Raw genomic sequence first — 22,907 nt, 5'->3', positions numbered from 1 at the left:
CCCTGGGTGAGGGAAAGGTCAACATCGGCAGGACCAGGTCTGTTCTGTGTCCTGTGCTGTCCTCCACCTACACTGCGCCTGACTAGGACTTAGATTTTCCAGGGCAGGGCCAACTGCCCTTTGCCAGCCCACTCATTACCCCTCTAGTGCATGTGCTCTTGGGCAGAATGCACAGAGAAAGGGCAACACTGCACCTTTAAGAAAGGGGAATGTTGCCAGGCACCGTGGCTCATGCCTGTAGCCCTAGCAACTCAGGAGGCAGAGGCAGGAGGATTGCTTGAGGCAGGAGGATCGCTTGAGCCAAGGAGTTCCACTGCACTCCAGCCTGGACAACAGAGCGAGACCCTGTTTCTCAAAAAAATATAAAAAGAGAGAGAGGAATGTCAGTCTGAAAGTCAGGGCCTGCAAAATAGCAGCAGGCGCCCCATTCCAAGGTGAGACTGAGGATGGCCAGAACCAAGTTTCCCTTCCCAAAAGGAGTTTGTTTCTAGCATTCATGTGCTGTCTTCCTCTACACAGAAGCCTGGCAGTGTCCTGGGAAGAACACAGTAGGGATGTTCTCTGTAAGTTTGTACCACAGACTCCTTCCTGAACTGCATTTTGGAAACGAGTTTTCTTAAATGTACCAGAAGAAGGGAGCTTGCCACTTGAGAAATCCTTCAGGGACCTGCTTTGAAGCAATAGAAAACCCTATGGGGTAGGAAGTACTGAAAGTGCTGACCAGGGGTCAAGGGACCTGGCATGTGCTTTGGGCACTAACTCTACCTTGCTGTGGGACCTCTAGCAAATCTTTACCCCTTACTGAGCCTCAGTTTTCCCTTCTATAAAATATGACATTTGGACTGCAGTCTCAAAACTATTTTAATACTTTGATTCCAAATGAATACTTGTCCTCTGATTTATCTAATTGCATATCTAAGTACTTATATTTATTCAGCAATTATAAATTATTTTCTTGCAGTTATCCACCTTCATCCCTATTCTAGGTTCCTCTGAAATATGCTCTTAAAGCATCCTGTATCATTTCTTTATCACCCTTACCAAAACAGGTAGTTCTATAGTTATTTGGTTACTGTATCTCTCCTTCACTTAGCAATGAGTTCCTCTTCTTGGGAGGCAACCACTGTAATTTTCTTAGGTATCATCCCTATTGCTGCTATAACAAGTTATCACAAATTTAGTGGCTTAACCCTTTGCACTCGCTTGCTTTTTTCTCATTATCCACTCGACATTATCCACACTCAACATCTGAGTGCAAAGGGTTAAAACAATAAGAATTTATCTTACAGTTCTGGAGGTAAGAAGCCCAAAATGGGTCTCACTGGACTGAAATCAAGGTGTTGGTGAGCTGCCTTACTTTTTTGGAGACTCTAGGAGAGAATCTGTTTCCTTGCCTTTCCCACCTTCTAGAGGCTGCTGCATTCCATGTCTCCATGCAGCCCCGTCCATCTCTTCAAACCCAGCAGTTTCACACATTTCATCACTCTGACACTAACTCTTCTGCCTTCCTCATTTACTTATAAGAACCTTTGTGATTATACTAGACTTACCCAGATAATCCAGAGTAATCACCCCATCTCAAGGTCAACTATGTTAATTCTATCTGACACCTTGATTCCCTTTCCTAGTCCCCTAACATATTCACAGGTTCTAGGGATCAGAACATAGACATCTTTGGGTGGGGGGGCATTATTCTGTGTACCATACTTTAAGAGATGTTTTATACATGCTTTATCTTTAATCCTGTTTTTGAATAATTAATACTTGTACATACGGCTAGGCATGGTGGATCATGCCTGTAATCCTAGCACTCTGGGAGCCCGAGGCAGGCGGATCGCTAGAGGTCAGGAGTTCGAAACCAGCCTGAGCGAGACCCCATCTCTACCAAAAATAGAAAGAAATTAATCGACCAACTAAAAACATATATATACAAAAAATTAGCCGGGCATGGTGGCACATGCTTGTAGTCCCAGCTACTCGGGAGCCTGAGGCAGCAGGATTGCTTGAGCCCAGGAATTTGAGGTTGCTGTGAGCTAGGTTGAGCCACAGCACTCACTCTAGCCTGGGCAACAAAGTGAGACTGTGTCTCAAAAAAATAAAAAAAAACTTGTACATAGTACACAATTCAAGAGTTTTCAGTAAAAAGTCTTACTCTCACCCCAACTCCAAAATATTATCCAATTTCTCTACTATATTATTTTTCTCTCCCAAATTAATTAGTAGTCTCTGAGGAGACACTTTTAAGACCATGCAAATATCCTACTCTTCATCAAAATCTCCCCTTAGAGTTAGCATCCACTGATGGTTCTTGCCTGAACTAATCTTTATATGATGGTTGCAAAATGAATATTTTCCATATTTTCTAGCATGTTTTTCTGGTTTATCCTTCCTGAGTTTCTTTGTATAAGCAAATGGTTGTATGTTTTCTCATTTTGCCTTTCTTCCTACACAAAAGGTAACATACTATATATGTTCCTTGGCAGTTTTCTTTTTTTACTTAACAATATTTCCAAAAAATCACTTCATGAAAGTTCATAGAGATCATCTTCATTCTTTTTCACAGCCACATAATACTCTGTTATAGCATATGCTATATATCCTATGCTTGGACACTGAGGTTTCTAATACTTTGTAATTACAAATAATGCCACAATGAATAACCTAATGCATGTATATTTTGGTGTTTTTGGAGGTTCACCTTTATAGTAAAGTCTTAAAAGTGGTATTGCTGGGTCCAAGGGTAATGCATGTGTCCTCTGATTAGATACTGCCAAGTTTCTCATCCTACAAGTTGTACCATATTACATTTCCATTAGCATCATAGGAAAGGGCCTGTTTCATCACAGCCTCTCCAACAGAACGTATTGTCAAGCTTTTGGATTTTTGCCAATCTGAAATGAGAAATAGTATCTTGGCCTAGTTTCAGTTTTTTTGGGTTTTTTTTTTTTTTTTTTGAGACAGAGTCTCACTTTGTTGCCCAGGCTAGAGTGAGTGCCGTGGCGTCAGCCTAGCTCACAGCAACCCCAAACTCCTGGGCTCAAGCGATCCTCCTGCCTCAGCCTCCCAAGTAGCTGGGACTACAGGCATTCGCCACCATGCCCGGCTAATTTTTTGTATATATATATTAGTTGGCCAATTAATTTCTTTCTATTTATAGTAGAGACGGGGTCTCGCTCTTGCTCAGGCAGGTTTCGAACTCCTGACCTCGAGCAATCCGCCCGCCTCGGCCTCCCAGAGAGCTAGGATTACAGGCGTGAGCCACCGCGCCCGGCCTGTTTTTTTTTTTGTTTTTTTTTTTGAGACAGAGTCTTGCTCTGTTGCCTGGGCTAGAGTGCCGTGGCGTCAGCCTAGCTCACAGCAACCTCAAACTCCTGGGCTCAAGCGATCCTTCTTCTTCAGCCTCCTAAGTAGCTGGGACTACAGGCATGCCACACCATGCCCGGCTAATTTTTAAGTGAACTTGAATATCATTTCATATTTTTGAAGGCCATTTCATATCTCCTTTTGTGGAATTTCTGTTTGTGTCTTGCCCATTTTTCTTTTGGTCTTTATTTTTCCCTTGATTTTTAGAAGTTCTTTGACTATTAAGAATATTAGCTATTTATCTGTGACATATATGTATATATATATAGAGAGAGAGAAAGAGAGCGCACACAAATATTTTCTCCTACCTTGGATTGATATAGCTTTAACACTTCCCATATAATTCTAATACATAGCTAGGATTGAGAACCACTGCAGTAGTTTAAACTGTACAGATTGGAGCTGTTTTTGTTGTTATGTATGTGTGTATTTTTTAGAGATGGGCTCTTACTCTGTCACCCAGGCTGGAGTACAGTGATGCAGTCATAGCTCACTACAGCCTTGAACTCCTGGGCTCAAGCAATTCTGCCACCTCAGCCTCCCATGTCACTGAGATTACAGATGTGAGCCACCATGCTGAGCTTGGAGCTGTTTTTTGAAGAAGAATGCATATAGAGAGAAAGAGATAAGGGCTGAGGACTCGGCCTTGAGCGACACCCATAACTTGGGATGGAAGAATGAACAGGAACTGCAAAGGAGACAAAGTTATGGATATTGTGTATCACAGAAATCAAGGTAGAAAAGAATCCAAAGGAGGTGGGATTAGTCGGAGGCATTGATCACTGTACCCATGGAGAAGAGGAAGAAGAGGTTGCTGAATGTGGTAATGAGTTCCATAGCCCTACCTCCAGCATGACTTCATCCATGCTCATTCAGGGTGAGGGAAGATGCTCCTGACCTCCAGGCAGTGATTTTGTCCAGCAGAATTACCTAAGACCATAGCAGGCCTCTCCTGACAAACAGAAATGCAAGGAACATAAGGCCAGCTATACCATAACTGAGCCATAATGATTCAGTCAGCAAGTATTTATTAAATTCCTACTAAATGCCAGGCCCTGTTCTAGGCACAGGGTATCACCACAAGGAGCCTATTTTTAATCTATGCTGGTCATTCACCACTTTCTAATAAGTTGGAGGTTTCTTTTACCCAACTCCATCCATTTGTTTTGTCATGCATTGTCAACTCTGGGACAAACATGGTAAAGTCCTCAGAATTCATGACAAAAGCACTATTGAGAAAAATATAATCACTAGCACCACCAAGAAGCCCTGGATCAAAATGGTCCTCTTGGTGTTTGTGGTCTATCCTTATTCTCTCCTTCTCCTAATCTTTCCGCCACCCTTCTGCTTTTATTTTTGGTGATGGTTGCCTGGTGACTGTGGTTGGGCATAAAAGGAGCATAAACTGGAAGAGTCCTTGTTGGCAGTAGCTTCTGTTTTTTAAAAAAGCAACAGTTTTTGAGGGAGATGAGTCATTCCTTCAGCCATGAATGGGGGGTTGAAAGCAGACATCAGATAAATGGTTCCTATCCCCAGAACCATAGCCTGTAACATTTGATATCATGGTTAAAGTTACCCCTCACCACACTTCTGATTCTCTCCATGTGGGGAAATACAGTTAGCAAAAATATTTCATTGGTTTCTGTTGTTGCAAGTATTCTCAAAGCCAAGTATAAATAAGGCTTCCTGTCTTCCTTAAGTTCAAGTAAAAGTCTGTATATTTCAGTGTACCTGATTCCAGTGACCCTGGCTCAACCACTACTTTATTTGTTTGTTGGGAGGTTTTTTTGTTTTTTTGAGACGGAGTTTCACTCTGTCACTTGGGCTAGAGTACCATGGCATCAGCCTAACTCACTGCAACCTCAAACTCTGGGGTTCCAGTGATTCTCTTGCCTCAGCCTCTCAAGTAGCTGGAATTACAGGCGTGCACCACCATGCAAGGCTAACTTTTCTATTTTTAGAAGAGACTAGGTTTTGCTCTTGCACAGGCTGGTCTTGAACTCCTGACCCACCCCCATCTTCCTGCCTCGGTCTCCCAGAGTGCTAGGATTATAGGCGTGAGCCACCATGCCTGACCAACCACTACTTTAATGTGCTGATACCATGTTTCCCCCAAAATAAGACAGGGTCTTATATTTATTTTTCCTCAAGAAGACACCCTAGGGCTTATTTTCAGGGGATATGTTTTTTTTTTTTTAAATACGATACAATAATCTACATTTGTTCAAATATAGTTAAGTCATCTTCTTCTGGAACATCATCATAACTCTCCAAATCCCGAATTCCATCCTGAATTTCTTGTGACTCTGTTTCCTTTAGAACCATTGGCCCCAATCTCTCATGTCGAGCAATAGAGCTCTCATGGGGTAGATGAGAAGGGCTGCTCGTCTTCTTTACCACTCCGTGACGAAATGCATGGGTTGTGCAGATATGCTGCATAGCCACGCCCATCACTAGGTCTTATTTTCAGGGTAGGGCTTATATTGCACAAATGCTTAGAAATCCTGCTAGGGCTTATTTTATGGGTAGGTCTTATTTTCAGTGAACCATGATACTTCTCATCCAAGCAGAAGGCTTTACTTAGCTTTGGGAGTAGAAATGTGAGTGGAGGCAAGTCATTTCTTGATAACCCCCTCTTCTATGCTATGAGCATTAGGCTAGAATTGGTCAACAGAAGCAACATCTGGTCAGCTCAGTCCTTTGGAGTGGTTGGTGCTTCATAGACAACCCATCAAGATTGATTGGTCTCATAACTGAATTAGCCAGATGTGTGGGCGTTGTATGCCCTTTCCTCAGCATCCCTTCAATGTTGTTAGATGGAAGCAGACATGCGATTAGCATGTTTGAAGATGATGTGTCTTTAGTGCATGAACAAAAGCTGCCGCCTTCTGTAGAGACTGTGGCTGTGCCCCAGACATCAGCAGTATAATTATGACTGCTAAATTCAGCCCAGACCCCAGGCTCGGCTGCCTTGGTCTCAGCTGTCATTCGCAGAAGGGGGAGGGAAGATTGCAGAAGCCTAAGGACCCAGGCTCTTTTAGTGCACTTTGAACTTTGCTTTATCCAGAGCCTTTCCCTCCCCAATGACAATTGCTCCTAGCTGCTTTCTGGTCACAGCCGGCTGCCACCTCTCAGTGTAGTCTGTGCTGGATTATAGGGAGAAGTGGGAGTGAGGCTAGCCTTTTGAAAGCCCACAACTTCCAGGAAAGACATGGAAATTTTTATTTTGGGACTTGCCTAAAATGAAAATGAGCTGAGGATCCTTACTTCAATGCTCGTGTTGCATACTGTTCAGAGCATTAGCCACTATCTAGAAAACCTCTACCTTAGGTTTGCATTGAGCAGGAATCCCTGGCAGGAGTTTTTGCTTTTGCCCTTTTGGGGGTTTTTTTGTTGTTCTTTGTTCTTTTTCTTTCTCTTTTTTGAAACTCTTCTACCTGCACATTGCTATGATTTCGTTTCTAACCACACTGATCTACATGTTTTCTTTAGAACAAACCAGGCATTTACATGTCTGCAGTAGCTCTGCTGATGTTTAATATTCTGTAGACATGTCATACTCAGTTTGTCCAAAGCCAACCCTCCTCACACTTTCTTCTGTATTCCCTATTTGGTGAATTGCATAGTCATCTACTGGTCAAACAAGTAAGTTATAAGTAAGTCCGATGGCTTCTCCTCCACTTTCCACCAGGCCTTGTCTTTCTTAGAATTTTCCTTTGAGTCCATCCTCTCCTCTGTCCCCACTATTCTAGTTCCAGCTTTATCGCTCTCACCTGGGCTATTATAATAGCCTTCTTGTTGGTCTTCCTACCTCACGGCTCACCTTCAAGCCAACTTCTACCTCACAAAACCCTGTGCTCCCCTACTTAAAAACCTTCAGCAATTCCCCAGATGTCTAACCCAGCATGCTGTCGCTCTTCAATCCACCATGAATCTGCCACCCTGTCCAAGAGGGGATGGGGTGATGGTTTGCTTCAGGATTGGCATCAACCTGATGGGCCTACCAGGAGGATGCCTGCAACAAAGTGGACCTGGGAGATAAGAACTGTCTCTGCCATCGACCCACTAAACTGTGCACTCCCTAGCATAGAGTCTTTCCTGCCTCCAAAACTGGCTTCATTCACTTTTCTCTGCCTGGAATGCCCTTTCCCCACTTTTCCACTTATCAAACTCCTACTTAGCCTTCAAGATCCAACTCATTTATATCTCTTCTGTGTAACTTTGCCTCATTTGCCCACATGAAGTGAATCACTTCTCACTCTGTCCCCCCACAGCAATTTTAGAAGACTATTTTTTTGTTTTAAAGATTACAATCGAAGCTTCAAAAGACAGGGTTTAACATGTATCTCCTCACACATCCTCTTCCCCTTGCTTCTCTGACTCTGTTGCCAGTAGCCCTGGCCAGATCTCTAACCTGGGAAAGCCACCCAATCTCCCTTCTTTCTACTAAGGAGGTAGGGTAGCCAGCTCCCTGCTCCAACACCACCCCATCTCTGCACATATATCACAGGTGACACCCACAGTAGGAAAGAATGCTTACTAATGGTAATTGTATGAAAAATAACAATAGCTATAATTTATTAAGGTTTTAATCTGTACCAAGCTCTGGACTAAGGCTTTTATCTCTTTTAATACTTAAAATAACTCTGTAAGGTAGCTACTCTTATTACCTACATTTTCCATATGCATAAACAAGGGTACCAGACTGTTAAGTAACTTGTCCAAGGTCTACCACTAATAAGTGGCAAAGCCATTTTGATATAGATGTGATAATGATCATAAGCAGAATTCCAGTGTATGTACCCAGAGTCTATATAGGGTCTTCCCTGTCCTCTACAGGGTCTGGCATAAAAAAGTTTCTTCTGGAATGTTGGTTGGTTGGTTGGTTGAATGAATGAATGAATAAATGTTCTTCCCATTGAACTCACCTTTAGGCTTAAGAGGGACTGGCTATAGCTTATGCCAAAGAAGTATGGATTTTGTCTCATCTTGTAATGCCCAGCTGTACACAGACATGTTCCCTCCCACTCAGTAACAAACTGCCTGGAACTCTTTCCTGGCTCATATTTACAAGAGAATGTGATAAATTCCGTATTGATCCCCCCTGTTCCACTGTAAATTTTGCAAAAGATGATTAAATAGAGCAATAGAGTCTGCAGGCATTGTGGCTCAATATGTTGTGGACTGGCGTATCGACCTCCTCCATCCAAAGGCAGCCAGCCCCTATCCCTGCTGCCCCAGACCAGTAATTAAAATCCTGTGAGACTGGGATTTAAAATCCAATCATATCCCTGAATCAAGCCTTCTAGCCTCCCCATGTGACGAGTGCAATAAGGTAACGGCAGGAGCATGTTTATGTCTGTGCTGAAACAGTCCCCATAGGGTGGGTAAGAAATGGAGAGTTGGGTAGCCCTGCTGGCTAAATCACTTCACCCTGACACCGCAGCCACTTGTAAGACAATCTGTAGGTACATAAACAAGTCCCAGCCAAAGACCAAAACTCAAAGTATAAGCGCAAAATATCATGCACAAAAATTCACAAATTCTGTTTCACTATACACATCTATTCCCATAGCTAGCAATTGGTTTAAGCAAATGATTTGGCCTTGATTAAACTATTTCTGGCCTTTAGTGACCAAAAACATGTTTAAATTTGAATTTCCACAGGAACTCTTTGACTTAATCTAAACTACTGGCAGAGCCAGCCTTCCCTGAGGCCTGTAATCAGCACAGGATACTATTGAAACAAACTTTTTCCATCTCCCCTGCACAAGATCCTTAAGAATAGAAAGAGTGTCGTCTTATATGCCTTTGTATATGCCTTTGTAGCACCTAGCACAGTGCCAAACACATGAAGACTCTCAAAAAGTATCTTTCAATAAATGAATAAATAAGTACAAGTTAACAGTTAATCTTGAAAAAATATCTGTAAACCTATGTGTAAGTAGCAAACCTACTAAGTCATTGTCCATTCAGTGCCTGAACACTTCCAGTGCTGCGGAACTCAGTTGTTCCTGAGGCTGCTCATATTCTATCTTTGGATGTTTTGATGGTTAGAAATTCAGCCAAAATCTGCTTCCAAGGGTCTTAATATTACCCCTGGGGTCATGTAGAATGAATCTAATCCCAGTTCTACATGACAGCCCTTATAATATCTGAAAATGGCAGGTTTGTTCTCCTGAGCTATCTTTTCTCCAGCCTAAACCTCCAGTTCCTTAAACCATATTTCTCACATGGCTTTTAAATGCTTTCCTATCTCAATCAGATTTCCCAGAACAATCTTCATTTTGTCTCTCTTCCAAAACCCAGGACTTCCCATTTGTCTCCATTAATTTTCATCTCATTTGTTTTAGCTCTTAATGTCAGTCTTCCATCAGGTGTATTTGGTACCCTTCCCACCCTAATTATATCTGCAGATGTGATGAGTAGGCCATCCCTGTGATATCCATGTCAGAGATAAACATGCAGAACAGGACCAAGCCTATTTGCTGCCACTGGAAACTTCCTTTGAGTTCACCTCTGATCCAGCAGTGACCCCACCCTCTTGGGTCTGGTTAATCCATTAGTCAGTTACTAATATTCTATATGATACTGTCATCCAGCCCACATTTCTCCATCATGATCACAGAAGTGTCCTGAGACATCTCGTCAAATGTCTGATGAAGTGCACACATTTGCTTTAACTGTACCTGATTGGCAAGCAGGTAATCCTGATAAAGAAAGGAAAGGGCTAGACATGATGGCTCACACCTGTAATCTCAGCACTTTGGGAGGTCGAGGTGGAAGGATCGCTTGAAGCCAGGAGTTTGGCATCAGTCTGAGCAACATAGGGAGACCAGTTTCTACAAAAAAAAAAAAATTATTATTATTATTATTTTTTGAGACCACAAAGATTCACTCTGTCGCCTGGGCTAAAGTGCTGTGGTGTCAGCCTAGCTCACAGCAACCTCAGACTCATGGGCTCGAGTGATCCTTCTGCCTCAGCCTTCCAAGTAGCTGGGACGATAGGCATGTACCACCATGCCCAGCTAATTTTTTCTATTTTTAGTAGAGATGGGGTCTTGCTCTTGCTCAGGCTGGTCTTGAACTCCTGACCTCAAGTGATCCTCGTGCATTGGCCTCCCAGAGTGCTAGGATTATAGGTGTAAGCCACTGTGCCCAGCTTTCTACAAAAAATTTAAAACTTAGCCAGGTGTGGCAGCACTCCTTTGTAGTCCCAGCTACTTGGGATACTGAGGCAGGGGGATCACTCAAGCTCAGGAGTTTGAAGTTGCAGTGAGCTGTGATGATGCCACTGCACTCTACCCTGGTCAACAGAGCAAGACAGTGCCTCAGGGGAAAAAAAGAAAGAAAGAAAGGAAAGGAAAGGAGGTTAGTCTGGCATGACTTGGCTTCTGTGCACCCACTCTGAAGCCTAACAATCATCACCATTTCCTTTTCCAGGCACTCATAAAGCATCACTTAATAATACATCTGATTCTGGAGAGAAGACACATGTGAAAAGGTTGTGATTCAAAAGAGGAAGTAATCTGTAGGCTATAGTGGTCTGCAAAAGTTTCAGGGCAAGGGAAATGGAGCTGGGCCTCATAGAACATAGGGTCTGAGTGGTGGGCAAAGAGGAGTTTGGCACCACTGAAGAGAGCAGTGGCAGCCCAGTGTGGGCCAGTCTTTCCGAGCAGTGCTGGGGAAGTACAAGCCAGGAAGTGGTCAGAGGCTGAGACAGTAGGGGTGGACAGGGCCCAGGACTAGCAGGCCTGGGTTCTAGCTCCCACTCTCAGTCTCTGTGACCTTAGGTACCCTTCCCTTACCCAGGCTTCTCCACTTCTCCAGTCTTTTTTTCTTTAGTGCTTAGTGCAGCATCTTTTCTTCTTCTCCAGCTGGTACTATCGTTTCCAATCTCAGCTACAATGTGGAACCCCCTTGTGTTGGGGGAGAGGGAGGAGATCATCACCCTCATCTCCTTGACGCCCCCCTAGCACTTACCATACTCTATTGTCATTGTTTCTATCCCTGTCTGTCTGCCACCAGTCTGGGTTCTGCCTGAGGGCAGGAGTATGTCTGATTCCACAGTGTGCCTAAACCCTCGGCCCAGAGTCAATGCTCAGTGGGTTTTAATGGAATGGCTGGATGCAGCCATGAGGCAATAGCTCTCTGTTCCATGAACTTCAGAAATCTGCCTCCCTGAAGGCAAGGGATCCCATCTGACTCTATCCATCAGGGAGTTAAGGACTTCTGTATGACCTTCAGGGAGGTCAGTTAATATGGATCACCATTCACCTGGCCCCCAGACAGGGAAGCCCTGAATGAGAGGAAAGGGAGCCCTATTTAGTACCCTTTCTAAAAAGCTGTTTATTCCAAACCTGCCTTTAAAAACTCCTTTATCTTTGCTTTGGAGCATCTGAGCACACTGGAAGGGAAGAAGAAGGATGATTTTTCTTTCTTTTTGAGTCATTAGGCCTTTGCAAGATAGCACTTTGTCGTGGAAAACCAGACCTGGCTTCTTTTTCTAAAAAAACTTTTTATTATGTAAAATTTCAAACATACAAAACAGAGAACAGTATAATGAATCCCCATGTTAAATCCCAACTTTACTGTTTATTTGCAGTATGACTGTGGGCAAATTATTTCAGCTCTCTGAGCCTCTATTTTCTCAAAGACTCTTTGTATGATGAATAATTCAGACACTGTATATAAAGGCCTCATACCCAACAAATGTTAACCTGTCTCCTCTTCTCTTGCTCTTTTGCCAGACTCAGTTAAGTCATCTGTAAAATGGAGAAAATAATACCCCTCCTGCTTTCCTTTCCAAATTGTTAAGAATTAAATCCATGTCAGCACAGGGTATGACATGTAGTAAGTGCCCAGAAATATTCTTGGCTGCAAGGGAGGCACATCTGCAAGTCTGCATGTCTGCATGTATATGGATGTCAAGCAGTATTCAGTGTGTTTTATGGAAAAAGTTAAGGATGAGGTATCAGGAGACCAGGGCTCTCTTCCCAGGTACAAACTAGCTATGAAAATGGCAGGCCCAGCGTTGGGAAAGGAAGTGAGTAGGGAGGGACATCAGGAGCCCAGAAGGCAGAACACCGATCTCTGGAAGAGGGAACTGGGCCTTGAAGGATGGGTAGGATCATCTGGGAGATGAGGGGTGGGGTTCCAGGTCTGAGGAGCAGCCAAGACAACCAAGCGGGGATGAGCACAGAGACAAGAACGGTGCATGGCTTCTCAGATGTGGTGGTTATGTATCTCTCTGAATGCTTCCTTGATGGGGAGCTCACAACCAAAAAGAATAGATTGGTCCACATTGGCATCTCGATCATGGGAAAGTTTTCCTTTATATTCAACAGGAACTTAGAGATAGTAAACAGACTGTTGAAACAGTGAAGATCGGGATGAAAGTGGTGACGCAGCTAGCCCCAAAAAGGGAAGGGAACAGTGAATGTAAATATGATTACAGAGACTATCATACACCTATACAATCTTTTTTTAATCATTTTCAAACTTTTTATCTTATTTAGTCCTCACAAAACCCTTAGAAGTAGACAGGGCAGCAGTCATTACCACCAGATCAGTGAAGCAAGTGCCCTGGATCACACACCAGGATAACAACCCCTCACCCCCACTACGATCTTCCATAAAAAAGGCGTGAGTTGTGGAAGCTGCATTGTGATTGAACTGCATCACAAGAAGGGCATTATGCTGACAGAACTGGGGGTAGGAGGGAGCATATCAATATTATTGATGATAATGGCCTAACACATTTGTATGGGGCATTTACTGTTGGTTTTTCTTTAAGCCCTCTTATATACATTATCTTGTTTGATATTCACAGAGGGCCAGGATAGGATAGTGTCAAGGGAGGAGGGAGCAACAAGTCTCCTCTATGCCCCTCGCCCCAGTTTGTGAAGTTTTCCCGCCAGCACAGAAAAGATCTGAATCCCACCCCCCACCCTAATTTCAGCATTCTTCCTAGGAAGGGCAAGTGGGCCTCTTTCCAACCCCTTCCTCCCCACTTTCCACTCACAGAGCACACAGGGTGTTGGGGCTGACCTGACCTGTTCTGCTACCCAGACAGAGAGCCATCTGCAACTAGCAAAGACACTAGGGATGTTGGCTTACAGGAACAAGGGACATGGTTATGCACTTGGTATCAGAAAGTCTCTCCTCCTGTGGCAGAAAGAACAGCCATGTTCTCTGTGGCCTCAAAAGATAGCACCTCAAGAGAATACAGTTCATTCACCTGGTAAATATTATTGAGCACCTCTCCTGTGCTGGGTAGCAAGGATGTAGCAGGGTGTGAGACCTGGTCTCTGACTTCTGAGTACTCTCTTAGGTGGAGACAGACTTTAATTCAGACTGATCAGGCCAGGCGTGGTGGCTCACGCCTGTAATCCTAGCTCTCAGGGAGGCCAAGGCAGGAGGATGGCTCAAAGTCAGGAGTTTGAAACCAGCCTGAGCAAGAGCGAGACCCCATCTCTACTAAAAATAAAAAGACATTAATGGGCCAACTAAAAATATACAGAAAAAATTAGCTGGGCATGGTGGCACATGCTTGTAGTCCCAGCTAGTTTGGAGGCTGAGGCAAAAGGAATGCTTGAGTCCAGGAGTTTGAGGTTGCCATGAGCTAGGCTGACGCCCCAGCACTCTAGCCCGGGCAACAGAATGAGACTCTGTCTCAAAAAATAAAAGTAAAAAAAGTAACAATAATAATAAAATAAAAGTGATCAGTGCAATAAGGTGGAAGCAGAAGAGCCTATGGGAGCATAAAAGATGGTACCCAACCTGGCATGGGAGGGAACAAGGAAGGCTTCCTAGAGGAGAGAGCTAAACTGAGTCTTGAAAGATGAGCAGGTGTTTGCAGGAAGACGAGGATGGAAGTGGGGCTGGTGAGAGAGGCTGGGTCTCACATAAGAAGGATTGCCCTCAGTTAAATGGGGGAAACCCCTTGGAGAACCATGAGCTTGACACTGGTTACTGGGGATGTTCAAGGGAGCCAGGGTGACCACCTGTTTCAGATGTCATAGAGAAAGGAAGTAACTTCTCAGGGAATTAGAAGAGCTCACCATTAAGGTCTTTTTTATTAATACTTGGAGAGTCAATGATTATGTCAAATCAAAGGCAGGTGCTGAGCCAGAGGAGCACAGTGGGCTCCCTCAGCACCAGTGGGCTAGGCCTTCTCTCCTGCCAACACCATTTCCACTGCTTTACCCTGCCCTGGGTGAAGAGACCCACGGCAGCCACAGTGGCACAGCCAGCACTAGCCCCATGACCACCCACCCCCACACTACTTTCCTGGCCCAAGCCCTATTGACAGATCCCCCAGAATCTGAAGGAATTCAAGACAAATGGTTAAGAGGATGGAGTTAATAAAATTTGAAAAATTGAGGCCTGTCACTTCACTAAACTTTTTTCAATACCACTGACAGAAACATATTTCCCCAATGAGTGACCTTCCACAGCTGTAGCGGGCAGGCGCAGCCGCAGCAGTGCTGCCAGGAAGCCAGTCTGCTATTTATCAAATATTATAAGCTGGGACAAACTAATCTGGAGCAGGGAGAGGAGGGGAGGGGTCCTGCCCCACACTGCCTGGGGTGTTCCAGGTGTTTGCCCCAGCCCCAGACAGCCAGTGGGAGGTGACGGATGGCCTGCGATTAGCACTCCCCACCTCCGTCCAGCCCTCTCACTTGCTCCCAGAGGCCTGGCCCTCTAGACCAGCTGCTCGGCCCGGAGGGGCCCTGGGTGGGAGGCAAGGGGAGGTCAGGCCAGGGCACGGGCCATCCTGATGCCCCCGGAGAGGGCAGGCGGGTGAGGCCCGACGTGGTTATTTATTGGAGTGTAATGGTTTGTGGCCGTTGGTCGTGGAGGTGAAATCGATCAGTAGTAGAAGTCAGGTTCTATCAATTATTACAGCAATTAGTCAATTCAGAGCGAGGGTGTGGGGCTGGGGGACTAATATTAGATGGACATTATCCATGGTGCCCCCGCCTCAGCTTTCCCAAAATGGGGGCAGATGTGCTGCCCTGAGGCTCTGGAACCTTGGGGAGCCTTCCCCCATGAGTGGTTGAGTGGGGCCTGACCTGAGAGCTTCCTGGGCTGGAGACAGGCCCAACACTGCTTTAAAAGGAGCCCCTGTGCTAGCTGGCCCAGGTGCAGAGATGTCCTACCTGTCCCCATCTCATCCTTTATGAGAAGTGACATGACTCCTACTAGAAATTACTCAGTGGCCAATGTTTATGGCACACATTTTTCATTCTGTAAGCAAATATAGATCACTGACAGCACTTGTTTGAAGAGGCTAATCTCACTCTCTGTTCTTTCTTCCACTGTCTTCCTCTCTCACCTTCTCCTCCGTCTCCCTCCCTCCCTCTCTCATTTCTTTCTCTCTTCCTATCCATTTCTCCTTTCTTCGCTGCTCTTTTCTTTCCCTTCCAGAGGTCTCTCCCAAATCCCTTCTTCTACTCCAGCCCATATCTAGTGACAGAGCTCCCCTCAAGGCTGCTTAAGAAAGGAGAGGCCTTTCCTCTGCTTAATTGTGCCTCCCTTTTCGCCCTAGCTATGCTACAGGGCCTTTGCAGGGAGGAGAGGACCCTGTCTGCCACTGGCTCCTCAGTCCTTGCAAAGCCCCTCAGTGTTGAATGCCACAGAAAACGGATGGGCCAGGAAGGCTGGTCCACATGAATAGCCCCTGAGCACTCTCTTCCTTCCTAAGCCCCTCACAGTGTTGTCTGTCTGTCTGTCCCTTCTTGAGTACCCTGATCACACTCAGTCTGTGTTACAGTTGTGTGCCCATCTCTTGTCCCCGTTAGCTCCTAGAGACCTGGCTTGTGCTAGACTTGAACTCTAGGTAGCACCTAATCTTAAAGACAAAAAGAGGAGTCTGCAAAGGAGACAGAGAAGATATGGTCACAGGAGTGGGAGGAAAACCTGAAGAGCAGTTTTACAGAACTCAAAGGAGACAGTGGCCAATGTGTCAGTTGCTACAGAATGGTCAAAAATATAAAGAGGAAAACCATTCATTGGCTTTGCCACTCCCCCATCATCTTGCATACAGAGCCCTAAAGACAGAAAATGCCTGGTAAGAGCCAACAGAATTGAATGAAAGAATGAGGCTCCAACTGAGCCTCTGAGGACTTGCCCGCTAGTTAGGAAGACCAGAAACACCCTCCTTACTAAGGAGGTTGCATTGTGTCCTATAACCAGTGAAAGGCCACTGAAGGGTTTCTCAGCAGGGTGTATTGTGGCCACCCTGGTACGAGAGTGGAGAATCAGGAAAACCTGGGGTAGTTTCAACTCCTGGTTCAAGCAAAATACAGCTAGCTTTGTGACCTTGGGCTAGTTATTTCACTTCTCCGAGCCCAGTTTCCATGTCTGTCACTTGGGGATTTTATTTCCTGTCCCTCAGAGTAGATGTGAAGATTAAATGATAAAATGTATAGAAAGTACAGAGCACAGTACCTGGCACAGAGTAAGTGCTCAGTAAATACCAGCAGTATTATTATTATATTATGACTCCTAGGTAGGTATCTGCCCATGAGACATGAAAACATACATCCACACAAAGACTCGTACATGAGTGTTCATAGCAGCACCATTTATAACAGCCAAAAAGGGGAAATAGCTTCAATGTCCATCAGCTGTTAGATGGACAAATAAAATGTAGTGTGTCCACAGAATGGAATATTATTCAACCATGCTATAACATGCATGAATCTTAAAACATGCTAAAGAAGTCAGACACAAAAGGAAACATATTATACAATTCCATTTATATGAAATATCCAGAATAGGCAAATCCACAGAGACAGAAAGTTAACTAATGGTTGCCATGGTTGAGAGAGGTAGGGGGTGGGAATAGACAGTGTCTGAGTATGGCTATGGGGTCTCTTTTCTGGGAGATGAAAATGTTCTGGAATTAGATAATGGTGGTGATGGTTGCACAACCTTGTGAGTATATTTTAAACCATTGAATTGTATACTTTAACAGGTTTAATTTTATGGTATGTGAATTACCATAAAAATAATAATAAAAAATAATATATATCAATATTTTGTACTAAATTCCTGTTAGAAAATAGGATTGTGTAAAAAAGTGTTCTCTTTTTTTCCTTAGTGATAATGTTTCCCTTGCTTGGAGTATACTTCCTACACTCCGCCCCTCCTCCCTTCTCATCCCACACCTGTGTAGGGTTTTAGCCTCTTCTTCTGCAGCCTAGGCAGACAGCCACACATAAATGCTTAATAAATGTTTACTATTATTGATAAGTTTATAGGGTCTTTTAAAAAGTAGAGACCTTCAGTAGGAATAGTTTTATATCATAATATAAATGTTTCTACAGACTTGATTGAGGAACTGATTTTTGCTCTCTGTCAGCAAACAATGGTTAGACACCCACCTTCAACCAGGCCCTGTGCTGAGTGGGTCCCAAGCCAGCCCATTATATTCTATGTCAGGGACTGAGTCTTAACCATTCTTTACTTCAGACAATACTTCCTTGCAAGAAAGGAACTCAAGAAATACTACATAATTATTACCTTATACTTCAGTGTTTCATTGAACATATATTTATTAAGCATCTGCTGTGTACAAAGCATAGCTTTCTTCTTATATTTCTGTCTTGCTGCCTTGAGAAGAGTTCCTTTTGGCCAGGGCCAGATCTGATTCTTCTCTGTCCTCAGGCTCCATTTATTCAAGATTTGTCAAACTGAATGGAATGTATGGCTTTTGAAGAAGAGAGTGAGGTGCTCAGACCGGGACTTTGGGAAGGACATTCTGACAGCACAGAGGGTCAGAGTAGCCTTTCCTCCGTAACTGCCAAGCCTTTCACAAAATAGATACTTTCTACAGACTTATCAGTTGCCAGCACTTAGCAGGTAGATACATGGTCCCCAGCTAACCTCTTCTTTGTGTTCTACTCAAAGTTGTTTGTCCGCAAATCATAGGAACTAATGATTAGAGGAAATGCCTGCCCACATACCCACACTCACCAACAGCTAGAGCCAGGTTGGTGAGAGAGTTGGCAGAGCCAGGTTGCTGGTGATGCCCACACCCTTCCAGAGGACTCAGCTGATTCTGGCAGACAGGAAATGGCCAGAGGTAAGAGAGCATTAAAGGAGAGAGAGAAGAGAGCAGAAAGAAGGGGAACCTTTTAATTGTTATTTGGGACATTCTGTGTTTAGAAAGGCACTGTTTTATATGACTTCATGAATATGAATGTTTGTATGCAAATATGTTGGAAAATGTGGACATGTTGATGAATATATATATGAATTTGTGTGTTTACATGTATTTATGTTGGAGTATATAAATCTCTATATTTGGTATATTTTGTTAGCATGTTTAGCTGTATTTGTGTACATATGCATCTATGTATATATAGTGTGTTACTGAACATGTGTGTATACACATGTAGGAACCCTGATACTCTGACATCTTTGTCAGAGAGGACTAAGAATTCTCCCAGAATAGCTTAATGTGTTTTTCCTGTTATTCTATGATTTCCTGCATGTGCATGGGCATTCCTCACAGAGACACTGGAGCCCCAAGCCACCTCCAAGGGAAGGCTGAGGTCCTACTGATCGCTTATAGAGCCTCTGACCGTTTATCCATCTCTTCTTGCCAGGAGCCAACCCCCTGCAGAGGAATGAAATGGGACACACACCCTTGGATTATGCCCGAGAAGGGGAGGTGATGAAGCTTCTGAGGACTTCAGAGACCAAGGTAAGTAAGTCTCAGAGAAAGGAGGAGACCGGTGGGCACTCCATGCATCATTTAATCTTTCACTCATTAAATTATGTCAGGTTCCACACCAAAGCCACTTCTCCTTAGGTGATTATTGTCTGTTTAAATACAAATCCAGCCCCTAGTCTCATCAAGAAAGGGAAGCTGCCCCTGTCATGACCAGAGAGAGGCCTGGGCCACTTGTGGCTTCTGGGGATTAGCCTTTAAATTAAATTTTTGAGGTGATGGACTTTCTCGCTCATTTTTAGAGGAGGGGGCTAGCCAGACAAAATCTTTAGCCCAAGTAGTGTTTCTCCTAATCCTCATGTATTCTATAGCCTTATCAAACAATCTTTTCCCATCACCACTCCTTCTAGAACCATTGTTCACCCCTCCCATCCACATATACTCCAAAGAGCCTGGTATAGAGTCTGAGCCAAAAAATTCTCCATCTTAATTCCATCTTCTCAAGCAAACTTTTGAACTCCCTGAAAATAAGGCCAAGTCTTCTGCCTCTCCCAGCCACAGATCTGTAACTCAGAAACTACTGAGCAGAATCTAAGAACTAGAATTGTAAATCTCAGAGATGACAGGACCCTTAGAAATCAAGTTCAGTGTTGGGAATCTTATGAAAGCATAAACAAATAAATCAGAGGAAAATTGAGCCATTCTAGTTGAAGGGGAGATGGACCAGACCACTGCCCATCCTGGGGGAGCCTCTGAGAGGGCTCTCCTGTGGGCACAAGTTTTAAATCTCTGAAACCTGTATCAGCTGACTTGTTTTCCTCCTGGGGAAACTGGAGCCCAGAGCTACGATGTGGCTTGCCTTTAGTCCCAGAGTGAGTTAGCATCAAAACTGAAGCTAATAGGCTTGACCACAGGGTCATGTAGTAGGTATAGTGGCAGGACTGGATGACCTGGTTTCTGACTTTCACTCTTGAGCTCTTTCCAGCATCATGGAGTCTCTTGTCCTCAAATAGGCCCAGGTGCCTTGAGATGATTCAACGTGGCAGCTCCCACCTAGTGGCAAATATTCTCTCTGTCTTGAGTCAGAGCACTTAGCTCACTGGACTGAGACAGAGGAGATATGGGAGATATGGGGTCTGATCCCAGCTTCACCACTCACTGCCCACGTGACCTTCTCCACACTGAAGCTTGGTTTTCCTCTGTGGAGTGAAAACATCAGACTAAATGGTTCCTAAGGTTCTGTTCAATGCATGATTGTCTGTGTATCAGTCAGGATTGTGCTATTTTAACAACCCAAAATTTCAGTGGTTTAAAATAACAAATTTATTTTTGCCTCATGCTGTAAAAATGGGGTTGAGGGTGAGGGCCAGGAGATCCTAACGGACAGAGCAGCCACCTGCCAGAATGTTGCTGATTGCTCACCAGAGGAAAAAGTATGCTCTGACGGGTCTTCCATCTGCAGCTGAATGCTGAGCCTAGCAGGAGGACCCTTCACTACTACTCACAACTCATTGGCCAGAACTAATCCCATATTCTTACTGAATCACAAGGATATTAATCCTAGAATGGGAGAACTGGAAATGCTTGGTAATCAGCATTAACTATATGAGTTTGCCTCCCTGGTATCCTTAGTAACAGGATACTTGCAACAGTATCTTGCAACAGTTTTCTCCAGAGAAGGGAAGGCATTAGTAAGGGTGACTAGCTTTCCACAGCCCATCCCAAGAGACCCTTAGGACCAGAAAGAGCTACTAAATTCCAGAGGGCAAGTGCTTCCCTTCCTTTGTTTAAATTTTCCACTCCTAGGAGCAGCCCTGGGAGTCTGGTTGCTTCTCTGAGTGCCTTAAAGAAACCTCTCAGCACTGTTTCAGATAACCCCGGGGACAGTACCCCTATCATCTTCTCCCCTTTCAAGCCCAATTGCTGTCCCCTGAATGAAGTGTTGGACCTAGCCAAGAGTACCCATGGTTTGTCGGGTGGTGTGACAAGGCAGGCACTGGTCTAGCCATGTGAAGCAAGGGAACAGGCCTCTTAGTGCCAGCACAGGGAGAGAGGTTAGGCCTACTTTGTTAAGGGACCCTTAACAAAATTTGGCTGCCAAAGGGAAGTGGCCTGTTGTTGGCCACATTATTACAAGGCTAATGTCCAGGGTGAACAAAATGTGGTTGCAATCCCCGTGCCAGCCAGCCCCTTCTGAAGCATGAAGGGCAATTACAGACACCACATTCTAAGTAGACGTTGAGCTCTTAGAGTCTTTGCAGAGGAGGGCAGTAGAGAGGCAAGAGGAACTGTGCCATGAACAAAAGCTGAAGGCAATAGGCACATCTGGAGAAGAGAGACTATGCATTTAGGCACAGGAACAGCTCTGGGTGAGAGGGGATAAAATTCACTCATTGGCAAAGCTAGAACAGAGCCACGGTGGAGGCTGCCTTTAGAGGATAGATGACTACATAGAGCCAGCCTGGAGGGCCCATAGCCTCTCAACTGGAAGACTGTTTCATCTGTTTTCATCTCTGTGCTTGATCCTTCCATCCGTCTAGACTTCCTCCGTCCTGAATATCCAAGTACCCACTGTGCATCTCCACCTAATTGCTCTGCTGTCCCATCAGAGTCCACCCATGTGAACCACACTCAGCTCTCCCTAGATGCTGGCAGCACTAGCTGTCTCTCAGCTGTTCAGCATCTACTTGGTCACCCATTATTTCTGCTCTGCCCTTTTCCTCCAAGTTTCAAAAAACAACCTCTTCAAAATTGTGAGGCAGGCTTTTGTGGGAAGAACACTGTTTTAGACCTGAGTCCTGTCTCCCTCTGCCAGCAAGTGAGAAGCAGCTGACTCTCTGCGTTCAGGCCCTGCATCTGTAACATAATGACTCAGACCTGGGGGTGCTGAGGCTCCAGCCTGAGGCCTCATCTCCTGGCTCTTTGTCTAGACATGGGCCACTGCCCCTCTGATCTTATCTGGCTCCCCTTCTGTATGTCCAGCCAGCCCCCTGCCACACAGCTCAGCCTCCTCCACCTTCATCTACCACTCCGTAGTCAAATTATGCTCATTATAGAAAATTTGTGAGTATTAAAGGCATATGTCTCATTATAGAAGATTTTGGAGATACAGAAAAGTAAAATGAAGAGAATTAAATAATGTAGTTCATATTTATGAATGATATCTGTATGCCAGGCTCTGGGCTCAATGAGAAGAAGATGAGTAAAACACTCCAGGAACTCACTGTCTGACAAGCAGATAGGCAAGTAAACTGTGACAGCACTCAGTCATCAGTGGTGTGACTTACCAAGGAAGGCTTCCGGGAAGAGTTGACAACTGAGATGAATTTCTGATAAAAACATTCTAGCCCACTACCTAGACATAACCACTGTTAATACTTTTATTTATAATAATAGTAGGTGTAATTTATCAAATGTATCTAGGTACTGTGCCAGGTGCTCTAATACATATTTTTTCTAATCCTATAGCAAATCAATGAAGCATTTCTTATTATCCCTATTTCATAGATAGGAAAACTGAAGCTGCAAGAAAGCAAGCAGATGACTTACAGAAAATCAAGTGTTGCAAGTGACTATTAGGGTTTGAATCAGAGTTTTCCTCTTACAATACTGTGGTAGACTTTTCTGGACAGCATCTATGTGTATGTATATAGATGGCCTTTTCTTTTCTTTTTTATTTTTTTTGAGCCAGAGTCTCACTCTGTTGCCCAGGCTAGAGTGAGTGCCGTGGTGTCAACCTAGCTCACAGCAACCTCAAACTCTTGGGCTCAAGCAATCCTACTGCCTCAGCCTCCCAAGTAGCTGGGACTACAGACATGTGCCACCATGCCCAGCTAATTTTTTTTTGTGTGTGTATATA

General features: G+C 44.3%; 1 protein-coding gene across 3 annotated transcripts in view; it reads left to right on the top strand.

Annotated features, from left to right (window-relative positions):
- The window catches only part of CLPB (ClpB family mitochondrial disaggregase), a 141,803-nt gene that overhangs the window by 85,410 nt on the left and 33,486 nt on the right, over positions 1-22,907 (top strand). For all 3 annotated transcript variants that reach the window (XM_012745070.2, XM_012745068.2, XM_012745072.3), the window contains one exon: positions 18,984-19,081. In XM_012745070.2, the coding sequence (XP_012600524.1) occupies positions 18,984-19,081 (98 nt within the window). The remainder of the gene's footprint in view (positions 1-18,983; positions 19,082-22,907) is intronic.

Source organism: Microcebus murinus, chromosome 4 (assembly GCF_040939455.1).
Source record: "Microcebus murinus isolate Inina chromosome 4, M.murinus_Inina_mat1.0, whole genome shotgun sequence".
Classification (NCBI taxonomy): Eukaryota; Metazoa; Chordata; class Mammalia; order Primates; family Cheirogaleidae; genus Microcebus; species Microcebus murinus.
This window is presented reverse-complemented; position numbering and strand designations above follow the sequence as displayed.